Here is a 19,873-nt window from a genome sequence, read left to right as displayed (position 1 = left end):
TTTCACGCTACTCTGGCGCCACCATCTGGCAGAACATCGCATGACACCCACTTTAGCCGGATGGCAGCGGGTAAATATATATATATATTTTTTCTTTTTCTTTCAGCGGGTAAATATTTAATTGGTAAACTTTTTAATATTTCATGACTTCGGCGACTGTGGCCTCGCGCACCTCGTGCACTCGCATGACCCCCCCCCTCCCCGCACCCAACAAAAAAAGACAACCATATATAGACAGGGTTTTTTTTAACTAAGAGTGCTTTTATATATTTATTTGACACGCCGAAAAATAAAACATGTATTTGTTAATATTTTATCTATTTTAATATGGGCGTGGTTGAGTGGCTCGCACCTGTTTCAGTCTACCGGAAGTTATACCCATGTTACTTGTTACGCTAACGACAATTATCCGCCATGACTTAGTGGAAAAGTAAGAAAAACGAGCCCTAAAGAGGTAAGATTGCTGATAATAAAAAAAAGTGACGTTGTTCCTTAAATACATGCAATATCGTCACACATTCGGCGTTTTCTCACCCTTGTTTTCCTCTTCAGTAGGTGACTGGTAAATCCAAAAATGATGTCGGAGTCAACGAAGATGGTCCCCAGGTCGATGACGCCGGGGTCCGGCTTGCCGCTTCCGGGAGCCCCCGGTGAGTTCGGTAAAGCCATGCGGGCTGTAAATATCGCCTACGCGTATTGTATTCCACTATAGCATCTTTAGAGCCATGTAAAGAAGACGAAGAAGGGGTGTGTATCCGTTCAAAAAGAAGAAAAAAAAGTCCACATGCTAGTCTTAATCCTGACATCCAGAGAGTTGGCACAGAGTAATCTTCTCAAACGTCCTCACAGTGAAGCCAAACACATAGACATATTTCTATCCACTGGGGTTCTTCTTAGGGCATGATGTGAGGAGAGCCCACTGGTCCTCTCTGCTCTCCTGCATCCCTTCACCCTCCTTTTGTAGCTCTCTCTCCCCCCCTCGCTCTCTCCCTTCTTGAGTCTCTGCATGTCAGGTCCTAAAGATGTATAGACATGACATTACAGGTTGTAATCGCTAACACATCCCTGTGATATTTCCATCATATTCACAGGAAGACTCACAGTATGCACACAAATGACTTCATGCGGGACTTATTTAATGGCACTATTTTTACTGGAATAGTCCTGCAAGATGCACTGGACATAACCTATCCCACAATGCAGGCTGCGTTGCGGGATGCCCATCCATTCATTTTCTACCGTTTATTCCCTACGGGGTCGCGGGGGGGCGCTGGAGCCTATCTCAGCTACAATCGGGCGGAAAGCAGGGTACACCCTGGACAAGTCGCCACCTCATCGCAGGGCCAACACAGATAGACAGACAACATTCACACTCACATTCACACCCTAGGGCCAATTTAGTGTTGCCAATCAACCTATCCCCAGGTGCATGTTTTTGGAGGTGGGAGGAAGCCAGAGTACCCGGAGGGAACCCACGCAGTCACGGGGAGAACATGCAAACTCCACACAGAAAGATCCCGACTCCGGGATTGAACTCACGACTACTCAGGACCTTCGTATTGTGAGGCAGACGCACTAACCCCTCTTCCACCGTGTTCTTGGAGCCACATTTCCAGAAAAAAACCTTCTCCCTATAATTCATATTTTGAGAGCCAGTATGTTCTTTAATAGATATTTTTTGTCAAGAGATACACATTTTAGGGAAAAAAATAGCCTTATTATGCTAATTACAACTGCATTAGATGCTGGCGAGGGCTGCCCCAGGCTTGACTGAGGTCCTATGCAAGATTGTATACTACAGTGTTTCCTCAACTTAAGAGTGTTTTTAAGTTAAGAGCTGTCTCTTTCGGCTAATTGCTATGCTTTAAGTTGCAAAACAAATTTGAGTTACAAACATCCCTGCCATTAGTTGGCATAGCAAATGCCACGGTGAAGTCCATAAATCCCCCCAAAACATCTGGCCTTACTCACTAGCGTTTGCTTAAAACTAGAGATTGACACAACATTGTTTTTCCAAGAATGGGAAGGAAGATGGTGAATGTGAATAACTGTGCTGACAAGCAGAAGCGGACACTATTCATTGAATTAAAGAAATAAATCCTCAAAAAGCAATTTGAGCAAATCACTGCTTAACTGCACTATATTGAAGCTGAATGAATCTATAATACCAGCCAAGAATGATAAAGTAATATCTAAACGTCGGACATTTATCTCGGAAAATATGGAGACTGTGTTTGATGGAGAAGCAGCTGTAAGAGGATACCCTAGAACAGTGGTTCTCAAACTTTTTTCACCAAGGACCACCTCAAAAAAGTCTTTGCTCTCCAAGTACCACCATCGTGACCTACATTAAAATACAGTAGCATAGTATGCCTAAGTATTCATTAAAAACATGGCCGAGGTCTTATTTAATTATGTTTGTTTGGCCACTGTATCATTACACTATTTCAACAGTAACACTTGTTTGAATAATTATGAAAATAAAATATAATATGAATTTAATAATCTGCACTTTAAGTCATTCTTTGGTATACCACAGTTCAAGAATCACTGCCCTCAGAGTTTGCTCTATGAGGTCCATTACATTACTTCATAAAACTACTGTAGTTGTTTGTAATACATTATGTTGTACTGTTTTTATACAATATATCATGTCTAAACGTTTTTGGTATTTAAAAAAAAAAAGGCATGTTAGATGTTAAAATTGTGATGTTTTGGGGGGCACGGAGCACAAGTTAAACTGATTTAAATTCATTTAAATTGGAAACATTGGTTTGAGATACAAGTGTTTTGAGTTAAGTGCTCCGTCATTGATCTAAATCGGCTCAAAAGTTGAGGCACTACTGTATTCGACTCAAAATTGAATTTAATAAGATGCCTATGTTGGACCTAAAATGAGTTTGTTTGTTTTTTTATGCAAAAAAAAAAAAAAGTTTTAAAAACCCATGTTTTGAACTGAGCACGGGACCAAATGTGGTGTCATGGATTTGGATTTGGCTCTAGAGTCGCCAGTTGAATAGCCCTGCCGTATTGTGTTAAACTAAAATTGACTGGATTCTGATTGATTTGAATTTACAGTAACCTACTGCAGCCTCTCGGACTGTGGCGCTCAACGATAAAACTTTAGGGCAACCTTTGTTCAAATATAATATAACGGCGAGAAGCCAATAAAGCCTCATGATTGCTGATCAATATTCAATGACCTGTAGCATTTATCCAACGAGCCAACCCTTGTTATCGCGCAAATGGAATGGCTTGGTCTAGCTATAGCTGTGGTCCAGTGGAACTATTAGATTTTGTCTGATAATTAGGCTGTGGCGTGCACATTAAAATACATCCCTGTATGCGATCCAATTGAGAATGTATATATGCGTACATAACCGATAAACTGAAAACAATCTGTTTATGCACTGTATGGTTGAGCTTGGTTTGTTGACACAGTGTGTCAACAAATCGAAATGTGGGTGGTTGATGAGCCTTTCGTTCCGCTTGTGGGTTGCCATATCATTGTAAGGCGGTTCAGGAATGCAGGTTCACTGTGGTTTTATGTTGACATCTGTCTGTGGTTTTTTACTTTATTATTATGAATAATATTATTTAATTTGGGCTTCACGGTGGAAGAGGGGTTAGTGCATCTGCCTCACAATACGAAGGTCCTGAGTAGTCCTGGGTTCAATCCCGGGCTCGGGATCTTTCTGTGTGGAGTTTGCATGTCCTCCCCGTGACTGCGTGGGTTCCCTCCGGGTACTCCGGCTTCCACCCACCTCCAAAGGCATGCACCTGGGGATAAGTTGATTGGCAACACTAAATTGGCCCTAGTGTGTGAATGTGAGTGTGAATGTTGTCTGTCTATCTGTGTTGGCCCTGCGATGAGGTGGCGACTTGTCCAGGGTGTACCCCGCCTTCCGCCCGATTGTAGCTGAGATAGGCTCCAGTGCCCCCCGCGACCCCAAAGGGAATAAGCGGTAGAAAATGGATGGATGGATTATTTAATTTTTATTTTATGTATTTTTTTATGTGTTAGTGGGTGGGGGGGGGGAACAGCATTTGATGTGTGTTTAACAGCTTATGTCAATTGTATATGTCTGAAAATCAGTCAAATGTTTTAAACAAAAACATTACAATAGCATGTACTACAAATAACTACAACAGTTTTATGAAATAATGTATAATATTGTTCAGGATTTACCTTGGGAAGCAGACTTTTGTAGGTGTCTCTTACGGGCAGCTTCTCCAAAGTTACAGCTACGAAATTATGTTGCACACGGACATATTTGAGTGACGGACTGGAGAAGTCAGAGTTGACAACAAGCAGTTACAGTCGTGGTCAAAAGTTTACATACACTTGTGAAGGACATAATGTCATGAGTTTCCAATAATTTCTACAACTCTTATTTTTTTGTGATAGAGTGATTGGAGCACATACTTGTTGGTCACAAAAAACATTCATGAAGTTTGGTTCTCTTATGAATTGTTTATGGGTCTGAAAATGTGACCAAATCTGCTGGGTCAGATTACATACAGCAACATCCATTATTAATTTTGGTGATGTAGAAAGTAGGGATGTCCCGATCCAGTTTTTTGCACTTCCGATCCGATACCGATATTGTTTTTGCATTTCCGATTCGATACTGACCGATACTGGCCTATCCGAGCATGTATTAAAGTTTAAAGTTATTTAGCCTACTTAGTTGTCAGAATCATGTTGAAAAGGGTTTTAGTACTCTTGATAACAACTAGTCAGCTGAATTAGGGGAGTTTGAATAATACACAATGGTTGGTAACAAGAAACTGACCTGTTTATTCAAGGATAAACACAAAATAGACAAAATTATACATGACAAACAGAAATGGCATCATTGAACTAGGGCTGGGCGATATGGCCTTTTTTTAATATTGCGATATTTTAAGGCCATATTGCGATACACAATATATATTTTGATATTTTGCCTTAGCCTTGAATGAACACTTGATGCATATAATCACAGCAGTATGATGATTCTATGTGTCTACATTAAAACATTCTTCTTCATACTGCATTAATATGTGCTACTTTTAAACTTTCATGCAGAGAAGGAAATCACAACTAAAAAAATCACTATTTTTTTCATACGGTGTTTATCTGGAAATGTTTGCCTCAGCATTTTGATGGTGTGGACGTGTGGCACCGAATGGAGATAGCGTCTCGACAGACGTTACAATATTTGAACAATGATGACGAAAACTGTTTTCTCTGTCGTGTCCGTGTGTCGAAAATTGTTATGCGCTTATTTTTTTATTTGATTTTGTGCGTGGCATAGATTTGCCGTGCGCAGAGGACGTTTGAGCAGTGCGCAATTTATGGCGTCACATTAATGCCAAAAATCCAAGCGCATAAAAACTGTTATCGCGCGCTGATTCCCCACTTCGTGCGCGCGCGACACCCTTTTGCGCGCGCGTGGTGCCTTTCTGCGCGCGCGCCGTCTCGGTCTGTGCGCTCTCTGTGTACTCCTGGCATCTCTCCTCGCGCTGTCATGTTTCTTTTTGGCACTTTGGGGGCGGGTATGCTTAGACGGCCACTCCTTTCTGATTGGCTCTGAACATTTTTCATATGACCAATCATTCTCCAGCGTAGCAACGTTGTAGCCATCTTACCTCGGACAGCTAGCCTCAATCATTACATTGATGTCAATGGTACATGTACTAATTACATTACCATAACGTGCTCGTTTTTCGACCAATTTACAAACGGTTTGCCTTGTTACAAATCTTATTACATGTAGATATGACATAGGATGCTGTACCTGTTGAAATTACCTCTTTCGCTTTAAAAAAAAAAGACTTAATTGTGCAACATAGTTGTGTAGGGTCAGTGTTAGTCAGTTCTCTGATTATTTTAAACTGTTTCAGAATACATTATTAAAAGGCTATTTTTAACATTTTAAAAACAAAATTCAAATATTTCATTACTTTTATGGCTTAATCAAAAGAAATTCCATAAATTAGAAAACAAATGTTCAAGAAGAAGTGAAATTATAAAATAATGTTATGGTTGGATGTTATTGCTGGTGGACCAGTTCTGGCTGAAAGATGTGATTATGGTGTTTGTTGTCTTTTTATTTATTTGGGTCACATTTTGTATTACCCTGTATTGTGTTTATGTGGTATGAAATAACCTTCATCAGCGCGCGACATTTTTTTATCCCCTTCTTCCTCCGTAAATCTTGATACATATTGACGATGACCCGCCCTGCTATACTTCTGATTGGTTCTGAGCATTTTTCCCCTGACCAATCAGAAAGAAGGGGCCGTCTAAGCATACCCGCCCCCAAAGTGCCAAAACGGAACATGACAGGGCACAGACAGAGACGGCGCGCGCGCAGAAAGGCACCGCGCGCGCGCAAAAAGGCACCACGCGCACGCAAAAGGGTGTAGCGCGCGCGCACGAAGTGGAGAATCAGCGCGCGATAACAGTTTTTATGCGCTCGGATTTTTGGCACTAATGTGACGCCATAGTAATTGCACAGGCGCGCACGGCTGCGCTAGCACCACAGCTAACGTTAGCCATGCTGCTACCTCTCTGCTGGGAGAGGGCGTATACGTATGTGACGTATGACGTGACGTGTGTCGTGACAGTATGTGACGTGTGTAAGAAGGTGCGCTTGCTGTCTGTGAGAAGGAGAGACAGGAAAGAGTGAGAAGAGCCTGTCGTGTAATGCCAGCAGCTAAAAGCAACTGCGTGAGAATCCACAGACGTGTGGATGTGTTGTGCTGGAAAATGCGGAACGGAAATTAGGGTGCAGCAGAAAAGTGGAATGTATTATTTAAATCGGTGCGTTGGAAAACGCGGACCGGAGTTTTTTTAAAACAGGATCTGGATCGGCATTTTCCCATGCTTTGCCGATACGCATTTTTTTGCAATTATCGGCGGCCGTTCCGATCCAAATATCGGATCGGGACATCCCTAATTACAATAGCATGTACTACAAATAACTACAACAGTTTTATGAAATAATGTATAATATTGTTCAGGATTTACCTTGGGAAGCAGACTTTTGTAGGTGTCTCCTACGGGCTGCTTCTCCAAAGTTACAGCTACGAAATTATGTTGCACACGGACATATTTGAGTGACGGACTGGAGAAGTCAGAGTTGACAACAAGCAGTTACAGTCGTGGTCAAAAGTTTACATACACTTGTGAAGGACATAATGTCATGAGTTTCCAATAATTTCTACAACTCTTATTTTTTTGTGATAGAGTGATTGGAGCACATACTTGTTGGTCACAAAAAACATTCATGAAGTTTGGTTCTCTTATGAATTGTTTATGGGTCTGAAAATGTGACCAAATCTGCTGGGTCAGATTACATACAGCAACATCCATTATTAATTTTGGTGATGTAGAAAGTAGGGATGTCCCGATCCAGTTTTTTGCACTTCCGATCCGATACCGATATTGTTTTTGCATTTCCGATCCGATACCGATACTGACCGATACCGATACTGACCGATACTGGCCTATCCGAGCATGTTTTAAAGTTTAAAGTTATTTAGCCTACTTAGTTGTCAGAATCATGTTGAAAAGGGGTTTAGTACTCTTGATAACAACTAGCCAGCTGAATTAGGGGAGTTTGAATAATACACAATGGTTGGTAACAAGAAACTGACCTGTTTATTCAAGGATAAACACAAAATAGACAAAATTATACATGACAAACAGAAATGGCATCATTGAACTAGGGCTGGGCGATATGGCCTTTTTTTAATATTGCGATATTTTAAGGCCATATTGCGATACACAATATATATCTCGATATTTTGCCTTAGCCTTGAATGAACACTTGATGCATATAATCACAGCAGTATGATGATTCTATGTGTTTTGATTGATTGATTGAGACTTTTATTAGTAGGTTGCACAGTGAAGTACATATTCCGTACAATTGACCACTAAATGGTAACACCCGAATAAGTTTTTCAACTTGTTTAAGTCGGGGTCCAATTGATTCATGATACAGATATACACTATCAGATATATACTATCATCATAATACAGTCATCACACAAGATAATCACATTGAATTATTTACATTATTTATAATCCAGGGTGTGGAGGGGGGCGCCGGATGTAAGTGTCAAAAAGACAGCCAAAAGAGTTTGATATGAGAATAAATCTGAAGTTAAAATATAGGGTAGAAATGCACTCATTTGCAGGAAATGTAGTCTTGATTTTCAAAATTTTCTTTCAAGGCTTGCATGTCTACATTAAAACATTCTTCTTCATACTGCATTAATATATGCTACTTTTAAACTTTCATGCAGAGAAGGAAATCACAACTAAAAAAAATCAAAAAAAATTTCATACGGTGTTGATGTGGAAATTTTTGCCTCGGCATTTTTATGGTGTGGACGTGTGGCACCGAATGGAGATAAGCGTCTCGACAGACGTCACAATATTTGAACAATGATGACGAAAACTGTTTTCTCTGTCGTGTCCGTGTGTCGAAAATTGTTATGCGCATATTTTTTTATTTGATTTTGTGCGTGGCATATAATTGCTATGCGCACAGGCGCGCACCTTAGAGGGAGCGTTGCTCGCACGGCTGCGCTAGCATCACAGCTAACGTTAGCCATGCTGCTACCTCTCTGCTGGGAGAGGGCGTATACGTATGTGACGTATGACGTGACGTATGACGTGACAGTATGTGACGTGTGTAAGAAGGTGCGCTTGCTGTCTGTGAGAGGGAGACACAGGAAAGAGTGAGAAGAGCCTGTCGTGTAATGCCAGCAGCTAAAAGCAACTGCGTGAGAATCCACAGACCTGTGGATGTGTTGAAGGTGTGCTGTAAAATGCGGAACGGAAATTACGGAGCAGCAGAAAAGTGGAATGTATTATTTAAATCGGTGCGTTGGAAAACACGGACCGGAGCTTTTTTTAAAACTGGATCTGGATCGGCATTTTCCCATGCCTTGCCGATACGCAATTTTTGGCAAATATCGGCAGCCGATCCGATCCAAATATCGGATCGGGACATCCCTAGTAGAAAGTTACAATCAAATCAAATTAGTTTCATGGGATGGCCTCTTAACTTTATGTGAGTGATTATGATTGACCACACCTGTTGACTTCTCTGAGCCCATTTAAATAGGGTTCATGTGATGCAGTCATTAGACTCGGTTGCAAACGCAACAATGGAAAAGTCAAAGGAACTCAGCACAGATCTGGAAAAAAAACGAATCATTAACTTGGACAAGTCAGGAAAGTCACTTGGAGCCATTTCAAAGCAGCTTAAGGTCCTAAGAGCAACTGTGCAGACAATTGTTCGTAAGTATAAAGTGGACGGCACAGTTTTGTCACTGCCACGATCAGGAAGAAAACGCAAGCTGTCACCTGCTGCTGAGAGAAAATTGGTCAGGATGATCAAGAGTCAACCGAGAACCACCAAAAAGCAGGTCTGCAATGATTTGGAAGCTGCTGGAACACAGGTGTCAGTGTCCACAGTCAAGCCTGTTTTGCATCGCCATGGACTGAGAGGCTACCATGCAAGAAGGAAGCCCTTGCTCCAGAAGCAACAACTCAAGGCTTGTCTAAAGTATGCTGCTGATCACATGGACAAAGATAAGACCTTCTGGAGGAAAGTTTTGTGGTCAGATGAAACAAAAATTGAGCTGTTTGGACACGATACCCAGCAATATGTTTGGAGGGGAAAAGGTGGGGCCTTTAATCCCAGGAATACCATACCTACCGTGCATGGTGGTGGTGCTTTACAGAGAGTAAATGGGACAATGAAAAAGGAGGATTACCTCCAAATTCTTCAGGACAACTTAAAATCATCAGCCCGGAAGTTGGGTCTTGGGCGCAGTTGGGTGTTCCAACAGGGCAATGACCCCAAACACATGTCAAAAGTGGTAAAGGAATGGCTAAATCAGGCTAGAATTAAGGTTTTAGAATGGCCTTCCCAAAGTCCTGACTTAAACCCCACTGAGAACATGTGGACAATGCTGAAGAAACAAGTCCATGTCAGAAAACCAACAAATTTAGCTGAACTGCAGTGCACTAATTTTGTCAAGAGGAGTGGTCAAAAATTCAACCAGAAGCACCTTATTGCAGTGAAACTTTCCAAGGGACATGTAACCAAATATTAACATTGCTGTATGTATACTTTTGACCCAGCAGATTTGGTCACATTTTCAGTAGACCCATAATAAATTCATAAAAGAACCAAACTTCATGAATGTTTTTTGTGACAAACAAGTATGTGCTCCAGTCACTCTATATCACAAAAAATATGAGTTGTAAAAATTCTTGGAAACTCAAGACAGCCATGACATTATGTTCTTTACAGGTGTATGTAAACTTTTGACCATGACTGTACGTACTGTATGTCTGTACCAATGATAATGTTTGACTGTCCAGTCTGCTGAGTTAGGACAAGAAGAATACAAAACTAGTGAAGTTGGCACGTTGTGTAAATCGTAAATAAAAACAGAATACAATGATTTGCAAATCCTTTTCAACTTATATTCAATTGAATAGACTGCAAAGACAAGATATTTAATGTTCGAACTGAGAAACTTAATTTTTTTTTTGCAATTAATCATTAACCTAAAATTTAATGGCAGCAACACATTGCAAAAAAGTTGCCACAGGGGCATTTTACCACTGTGTTACATGGCCTTTCCTTTTAACAACACTCAGTAAATGTTTGGAAACTGAGGAGACCAATTGTTTAAGCTTTTATGGTGGAATTCTTTCCCATTCTTGCTTGATGTACAGCTTAAGTTGTTTAACAGTCCGGGGTCTCCGTTGTCGTATTTTACGCTTCATAATGTGCCACACATTTTCTATGGGAGACAGGTCTGGACTACAGGCAGGTCGGTCTCATACTCTTTTACTACAAAGCCACGCTGTTGTAACACGTGCAGAATGTGGCTTGGCATTGTCTTGCTGAAATAAGCAGCGGCGTCCATGAAAAATACGTTGCTTGGATGGCAATATATGTTGCACCAAAACCTGTATGTGCCTTTCAGCATTAATGGTGCCTTCACAGATGTGTAAGTTACCCATGTCTTGGGCACTAATACACCCCCATACCATCACAGATGCTGGCTTTTGACCTTTGCGCCTATAACAATCCGGATTGTTCTTTTCCTCTTTTGTCTGGAGGACACAAGGTCCACACTTTCCAAAAACAATTTGAAACGTGGACTTGTCAGACCACAGAACACTTTTCCACTTTGCATCAGTCCATCTTAGATGAGCTCGGGCCCAGCGAAGCCGGCAGCGTTTCTGGGTGTTGTTGATGAATGGCTTTCGCTTTGCATAGTAGAGTTTTAAGTTGCACTTACAGATGTAGTGGCAAACTGTAGTTACTGACAGTGGTTTTCAGAAGTGTACCTGAGCTCATGTGGTGATATCCTTTACACACTGATGTCAGTTTTTGATGCAGTACCACCTGCAGCGATTTCTCCAGATTTTCTGAACTTTTTGATGATATTACGGACCGTGGATGGTGAAATCCCTAAATTCCTTGCAATAGCTGGTTGAGAAATGTTGTTCTTAAACTGTTCGACAATTTGCTCACACATTTGTTCACAAAGTGGTGACCCTCGCCCCATCCTTGTTTGTGAATGACTGAGCATTTCATGGAAGCTGCTTTTATACCCAATCATGGCACCCACCTGTTCCCAATTAGCCTGTTCACCTGTGGGATGTTCCAAATAAGTGTTTGATGAGCATTCCTCAACTTTCTCAGTCTTTTTTGCCACTTGTGCCAGCTTTTTTGAAACATGTTGCAGGCATCAAATTCCAAATGAGCTAATATATGCAAAAAATAACAAAGTTTACCAGTTCGAACGTTAAGTATCTTGTCTTTGCAGTGCATTTAATTGAATATAGGTTGAAAAGGATTTGCAAATCATTGTATTCTGTTTTTATTTACAATTTACACAACGTGCCAACTTCACTGGTTTTGGGTTTTGTATGTTTAAACACATCAAACACTGCATTTGCACCTTTTCAATATTTAACGGATAAATGTTTGTCGTGTGGATGTGTGTGGTAGCATGCAGCCGACGCTGGCTGCAGCTTGTGTTATATGGACTGACGCTGCGGTGGAGCTGATTTGCCAAGTAGGCTCCTAAAAGGTAGTACATGTTTTTAATGGGTTGTCTGATTCGGTCCTTGCTTGTTCTTCTTTTTACTAACACTCTCAGTTCTGGTCGTTGGAGGGCAGCATTGTGTCAATCTCTGAGTGGTGTATAAACGTGCACTTCATTTGTGTAATAAATGTATGTTTGTTTCTTTTGTAAGCGAAGCAGGAACAGCATCATGTAACAATATATTAACTCTTTATTGCTCAAACGGAACAAGCCTGTGACGGCAGCCAGTTAGGCTAACTCAACTTATACTTGCAACTTAATGCATAACAAAAATGCCCAGTGTTCCAAACGTCACTATTGAAAACATAAACCGGACACATCTAAATTTACTTAATAAATGTGTTCAGAGCACTTCTGATCATGTGCCCCCCCTGGTGGTTGTGGCACTCAACAACTGCAGTGTTTATGCCAAAGGCCTGGCCTGCAAGTTTTGTGCCAGTCAGAAGTAAAACAATAACGACTGAAGTTCTCACACCTAACTGAGCAATGAGTTAACTGCTTGTGTATTATGTTCAAGTCTTTGCTTTTCCTCTAAGGCAGGAGTGTTAAACTCCTTTGCACAGGGGACCATAATTCAGTCGAAGTCCTTTTTTAATGTGTAATGACTGGTGATCGGATAAGCTAGGAGAAGGTCCGCATGTGGAGACTGCTGTGGCTTGTTTTTTCTTTTTCCCAAAGGGATTGTTACATTTCCAGCTTCTTGCATCTTTTTAACATCCAGCTAAAATATATATATTTTTATGTGCACACAAACATCAGGAGGAAGATTTGTTGGTAGACAAGGAAAACAGTTGGCAAGTCTGAGGAGGCGGCGTTTCCCATCATGCCTTGCTGGAGTTACAATTATCACTTTACTGCATATTTAATGTTATTTTAATAGTTACAGGGGTGACATTTTAATTCTTGTTATTTTAGTTAGTAACCACCCCCAGTAAGAATGATGGGTGCATTGCATTCTACTGTGGTCTATAGTTTTTGTTCTTAAAGTGGAAATGTCAGAGAAACATTTGGGTGATAATGATGATGGTGTGGCTTATTAATTTACAGACGCTCACCAAGCGGGTTGGTTGAGTCTTGAATTTCAATTGGTTGCATTGGTCAGATGTTTTGATTTCCAGTCTCATTTTGATTTTATATATTTTGCAATCAACATTGAATTAAATGACATCACCCAAATTATGTCGTGGGTGAGAGACTGTGCTATTGATTTAACTTCTTGGATCTTCCATCCATTTTCTATACCGCCTATCCTATTCAGGGTCATGGGTGAGCTGGAGCCTATCCTAGCTGGTTCGGGCCAACCTGGACTGGGTGCCAGTCAATAAAGGTGAACAAAACACTAACAAAAATTTACAGTGACACTTATGGACAATTCATTGACAATTCATGTTTTGGGGATGTGGGAGGAAACGGGAGTACCACTGCAAACTCCACACAAAGAGGCACCTCCAAAAAGGTTCAGATAATAACGGAAATCCTACCTAACATTCATATTTCTGAACTGTGGGCGGATTCGAACTTTATTGCTGTGAGGCAACGGCATTAACGGTTGTGACTGTGCTGTCCCCATAGTATACCGTGCTCTAAACACATACAGTAAGGCCAGAGATACAGTAGATGTCGTAATAGGGGAAAATAACAGTGAGCAGTTAGGCGGTCTCTCAGTTACTCAAGGGTGCCTCAAACGACTCTTGATATCAATGTGTAGAAATAAGTGCGATCAAACGATTAATTTTTAATCAGATTAATCACAGTTTTGTTTTACTTGCCCATTAATTTGCACAAACTTGGTAACTGTATTATCTAAAGTCAGGGTGTATTTTGAAGTGACATTTACAAGTGCTCACACTTGTCGTAGTGTCCTCACTTATATTTGCACTGACGTAAGAAATGACCTGATCACTGACCGTATAAAAAATCCACGCCGCCTTTCAGGGAACGATCTGCGGTTAAGGTAAAGCAGCATGATTTAATGCAATATTTTCTGTGATTAATTGCATGCCTTATAGCGTTAGACAATCCTAATAGAAATATAAAATGTAAATCCAATCAGAGCTTTGTTAATTTTATGTGAGTGTAAACGACTGTATGTAAATTGCTCAGAGACTAAATTTAGAGCCCTTTGCCATTGGAGGTTAGGCATGATAATATGAAGATTAACATCCACTTGCAACAATTTTGACAATTACAGAGGGGTCAATAATTGATATTTTAGGGTGGAATAAATTATTATAGGTACAAGCACCATGTCTCTGTGTGACACCCAGGAGTACACACTTATTTGTGAGGGAGTGGAGGCAGAGATTGTCACTTGGCCGATAATTACAATCCATAGTAAAGATGATTTACCATGTCCGTCACTCAGTGGAGGAGGTCTTGGTGGGGTCTCCCTCGGCTCACTGATGAAATTCCACGGAGGGAATCCCCAGGGACTTGGGTTGCTACATCTGCTGCCCTTGTGCACGTACAGGGAAATGGCTCAGAGCATCTCATTAAGTCCTCTCTTATGTCTTAGCCATGCTTGCGAGACCTGTGTGCCTTCTCCACAGACGAGGCCTTGTGAGAAGCGTTTAGCAAATATTGATAGTTCCGCCGCATGGCGAGGATCAAAGGGAGAAAAAAAAGAGAGATGGGTATGTATGGTGCACTGTGCTTCATGAATGATTAATGCTTCATTCTCTCAGAAACGGGCATTTGGATTTTGTTGTAAGAGTGTCTGATTTGGCTTTCCCACCACATAGACCTACATATAAATAGTCTTGTGCTGTTTCTTCACTGTTGTTTTAATATACAGACAGTTATAGAACCTCCGGCTGGAACTCAATTTACTAAAATAAAAATCAATACAACTCTGGGAATCAGTTTAAATAACTAGAGCTTAATAAAAGCAGATAAATAAATCTATTGGGATTCAATTCAGTTGAATGTGGTTTTCATTCCATGCAGCAGGGTGGAACGTGTGCCTCACAATACGAAAGTCCTGGGTTCGATCCTGGGCTCGGGATCTTTCTGTGTGGAGTGCGTGGGTTTCCTCAGGGTACTCCGGCTTCCTCCCACCTTCAAAAACATGTACCTGGGGATAGGTTGATTGGCAACACTAAATTGGCCCTAGCGTGTGAATGTTGTCTGTCTGTATGTGTTGGCCCTGTGATAAGGTGGCGACTTGTCCAGGGTGTACTTTGCCTTTCGCCCGAATACAGCTGAGATAGGCTCCAGCACCATTCGCAATGCCAAAAAAGGGAAAAGCAGTAGAAAATGGATGGATGAATGGACATCCATTCAAAAGTTGATTCATGTACACATTTTTTTATTTGAAAAGCAAATGGTTAGTGATTAACAAGTGGCCAGCAGGGGGTACTGTTTCCCAATTTGCGCTAATTTTTAAAAATCAACCAGGAAAAAACAACATAAATATAATTTTGCTTTTTTGTACATTGTAGACTCTAAACAAAATGAAGTAAATCCCCATATGTTTAAAAATAATAAATGAAGTAACAAAAAGTGTTTATCCAACCTCCTTCCATATCTTTAAATGACAATGCAGAAAGAAAATCTGTCAATTACTTGACAACACCTTTGATTACTTTGAAGACAAATGGCGTGAGGTGAGTGAGTTTTTCTCTCCACCATTCTCAGTGGAGTACAGTGAAAATGTGCACCATTTCTATACGGCAGTAAGTCCCTTTGCAGCATACTGGCCATCCAGCCCACAGTGAGTCAACAGAGACAAATATTATTTATTTTTATTGTCTTGTTTTAATCAGTACTTTTAATCACAGCAACAATAAACAGAGAAAATACGAGCAAGCAGTAAAGCTGTTACAAACGGTGTGCCTGCCAGCAGAGTGAAATGAAACCTGGCGGGGTATTTTTTTTAAAAGCCCTCTGCAGTTTTTAGGCGGTTAGTTGTCTTTGCAACACAAGGAGGCACAAACAGCGGAAGATAGACTAAGATCGTTTAAAAATGCAGATCCAATGTGAGTCTTCTTGCCTTGCCGGTCCATTGGAAGGCTGATGATGCCGCTTAGCTGCAAATGTCTGACTGGTCAAGTGGTCCTAAACATTTCACAATTTTGTCAAAGAACTGTTGAACTGTCGAGAACCACTCAATCAGGGAGACCACATTCATGTTCCAAATCTGTAAATCCACCTAATGGATGCATCCTCTATTAAAAGAAAAACAAAGAAGCTACAGGTTGCACTCTGAGACGATGCTGAAAAGACATGAGTAAAGGAGAGGCTGTGTGAAGAGTACGTACATTGCCTTGTAGAGGATGAGCTCTTGTCCCTTTCCTTGTCATCGTCCGTGGTCACACTGTGTCAACTGAGGAGCCACCCGCTTTTATATATGATGATCTGGGGCTCGGTTGAAACAAGTTTCATTCAGGGAGGAATGAGGCCCATGCTGGTCCGACCGGACGAGCTGGGTTCCAGGTAACAAGCAGGACGAACGAGCAGCCACCCTTATGTAAAATAAGAGCCATTGTAGGCCAAAAAGTTCCATTGACAAAATACTTTTTGAAAATGTTTAATCTGCTCTATACAGGACAAAGATATTTAGTAACTGACAATTGAGTCAAAATGGACACAACAGGACAACAAGTAAAACATGGGAATTTTCCCAGTAGAACGCTTAGAAATAAAGATTAAACTATATTACCTGTATGATTACATCATTTATAAAATCTAAAAAATACCTAGAATATGTTTAAGAATAATTTTGTGGGGTTACATTTTTTAATTGTTTTAATTTCAAGTATTGACCGAAAAGGGTAATAAAGCATACCAAAAATGGAGTTGTCAGATGAGATAAGCTTGCATTTTTCCATAATAATAATTTATTGGTTCAAAGTTATATACTTAAAAAAAATGTCATAAAATATTTTATTACCCCAATGTTGTCTTTGTCATATATAGTTACAAGCTTTGAACAAAGCACAAAAATGCTGATAATTTTTGGATGCATGTGCTTTCTCGACTTAAGAAGTTTTAGAATAAAGAAAATGTATTTAAAGAAATGTGTAATAAGCTCTAACTGCTTGTTCTTTAGGTGAAATACCTTGTATGTACATTTCTGAAAATGTATTTAAAAAGTGAATGTTAGAAAATGAATATAAAAAAATCCTATAAAAGGGAAACCTGTTGTGATTAAATTTGAAAATTAAATAAATGCAACTTGTTTTTTAATCCTTAATAGCCTTGAGCATTTTAAGGAAACAGCATATTTTCTCTCAATCAACTGTACATTAGAAACATTGGAATATGCATGTATTGGCAAAGAGTATGGATCATTTTAGATATTGGGAAATGTTTGTCATAAAAGATGATATATATTTATTTGTATCTCTTAATCCAACTTTGTATTGCCTTTTCCCATGTTCTAATGGCATTTCCTGCTAACCATCAACAAATCAAAGTGCATGTGACCAGTTTGGGGTTTTTAACTTGTGTGTATGGAGTAACAGTCGTGGGCCATGTTTTGTGTTAAAAGATTTATTATGTTGCCTTTTTCCTTTTTTTACACAGACAGTATCACTGTACTTACATTCATTGTGAAACAATGTTGCAAACCAAAAATGAATATTTATTTACTTGGATTAAAGGTTCACTGAGTACTCATATTCAGGAACAAATGCACAACTAAGAACAAAGGAGTAATTTGTAAAAAGAGAGGAAAATATAACATACATGGAAAATATGACACAGTACAGCATGTTTTAACTGAAATTGTCAGTTGCATTCGAGAGAGCTATTTCACTCTTCCGGCTTGACAGTGGGCTGACAAACAGGCTGGATGAGTTGCTTCACATTGTCTAACACGTGTTCTTGCAGCAGGACATGACTCTCGTGGAGGTATTTGACCAAGGTAGACTGACGGCTACAAAGAGAAAATCTTATTTTATTTAGTGCCATCTCTCTATAAAAATAAGTATACAAAAATAAAACTCCCTGAACTTGAGTATATTGCAAAAGTCACCGTAACTTCACAGCGTTTTAACATACAGCAGCTTTCTTTGCTTACCATTAAACGCATGTGCACCCTCATACGGTATGTAGACTTACCCAATCACGGCAATATCAATACACAACTTGTGTTCACACTTGTGCTTTATAAATAACACTGGTGTGTCACCATTTATGGTTTCTAATGATCTTTGTTTTAGTGCGGACGGCATGACGAGGACTGCCCTGGGGGGAGCGGATGCAAGGGAGAAGTGGCGTCGGCTCACATTTTTGCTGGGGAGGCTGCAATTTCAATTATGTCGCCGTTCTGCCACAAAAAGAGACAAAAAGAGGGATGAGATGAACAAGCACCAAGATAAGAGGTGAGATCTGCATACACAAACATGCAGTTTCAAAAACACATTGTAAAAGCAAATGTCACAGAGGAAGAAGACATGAGAACTATAACACTTTGCATACGTCATCACTTTTCACCACAAAAACATGCGACCCATAGGATTTATGACACTCTTAAAAAAAAAAAAGAAAAAAAAAGTCAACCCTCCTTGAAAAGTACATTCTTTTACATTACATTATTTATTGAAAAGTGCTGCAAATTTAAAATATTAAATAATACAAGAATTTACAATGAATGTTGAATCATTTTGAGTGCAAGTGTATTTGACTGGTGTGCATACATACATTATCAATGTCTAAAGGTTTGAGGGACAAAGTTGACCTCTGACCTCAGCAACCTTGCCCGTTTTGACACAGCTATCCTTTAATAGGAGTATCAATCATCAAAGTTTACTTTTGTATAGCCCTTAATCACAAATGTCTCAAAGGGCTGCACAAGCCACAACGACATCCTCGGCTCAGATCCGACATCAGGGCAAGAAAAAACTCAGTAAATATCCTGTGTGTCGTCGACATCGGACATTTGTGTTTTGCAGAACATAGCTATTGTTTTTTCCACAACTCTAGAGCAAAAATATGTCCACAGCAGAGGATGCTGGTTCTCAGGAATATGTAAACAGGTCAATATCATAAGTAAGATATCTTTGTAAACTCAACATTTTGACTTGGGATTATGGCTCGTCATTATGGCACTGTCAAAACCACATCAGTTACTGATTTGAACTTTGACCTCAGCTATTGTGTATAAGTTGACAACGCTAGTGATCCCTCCTGCTTTGTGTTGTTATTCTCCTGCAGATCAGGTGCATTGTAATCCGTTTGAGAGCCTACATGTGGCGGGCCAAATAACGGACGGGAAACACCTGACATTTTCAATTCTTCTTGCTCTTCAATGATTTTTAGGGGGAATTATTTGTTACTGATTATTGTTCTCTCAATTTCTACCCCATAAACCCATACTTGCCAACCTTCCCGGATTTTCCGGGAGACTCCCGAAATTCAGCGCCTCTCCCGAAAACCTCCCGGGACAAATTTTCTCCCGAAAATCTCCCGAATTTCAGGCGGAGCTGGAGGCCACGCCCCCTCCAGCTCCATGCGGACCTGAGTGACGTGTCGACAGCCTGTTTTCACGTTCGCTTTCCCACAATATAAACAGCGTGCCTGCCCAATCACGTCATAACTGTAGAATGATCGAGGGCGAGTTCTTGGTTTCTTATGTGGGTTTATTGTTAGGCAGTTTCATTAACGTCCTCCCAGTGCGGTAACAACACACAACAACAGCAGTCACGTTTTCGTCTACCGTAAAGCAGTTTGTCTGCCGTAAACAGCAATGTTGTGACACTCTTAAACAGGACAATACTGCCATCTACTG

The 19,873-nt window shown here is 40.3% G+C and overlaps 2 protein-coding genes and 1 long non-coding RNA gene across 7 annotated transcripts in view; 1 reads left to right on the top strand and 2 right to left on the bottom strand.

The window, feature by feature from the left end:
- kif26ab (kinesin family member 26Ab) overlaps positions 1-854 on the bottom strand; it is a 179,752-nt gene extending 178,898 nt beyond the window's left edge. Inside the window, exon 1 of the mRNA XM_061968817.2 lies at positions 535-854. Within this exon, the coding sequence (XP_061824801.2) occupies positions 535-669 (135 nt within the window). The 5' untranslated portion in view covers positions 670-854. The remainder of the gene's footprint in view (positions 1-534) is intronic.
- On the top strand, positions 361-19,776 carry LOC133611743 (uncharacterized). The gene is made up of 3 exons (XR_009816033.2): positions 361-454; positions 553-650; positions 18,306-19,776. It is a non-coding gene; the product is annotated as an uncharacterized lncRNA (long non-coding RNA).
- aspg (asparaginase homolog (S. cerevisiae)) overlaps positions 17,632-19,873 on the bottom strand; it is a 32,746-nt gene continuing 30,504 nt past the window's right edge. For all 5 annotated transcript variants that reach the window (XM_061968822.2, XM_061968820.2, XM_061968823.2 and 2 more), the window contains one exon: positions 17,632-18,412. In XM_061968822.2, coding sequence (XP_061824806.1) covers positions 18,368-18,412 — 45 coding nt within the window. In that variant the 3' untranslated portion in view covers positions 17,632-18,367. The remainder of the gene's footprint in view (positions 18,413-19,873) is intronic.

This window comes from Nerophis lumbriciformis, linkage group LG08 (assembly GCF_033978685.3).
Source record: "Nerophis lumbriciformis linkage group LG08, RoL_Nlum_v2.1, whole genome shotgun sequence".
In the NCBI taxonomy this organism is placed as follows: Eukaryota; Metazoa; Chordata; class Actinopteri; order Syngnathiformes; family Syngnathidae; genus Nerophis; species Nerophis lumbriciformis.
This window is presented reverse-complemented; position numbering and strand designations above follow the sequence as displayed.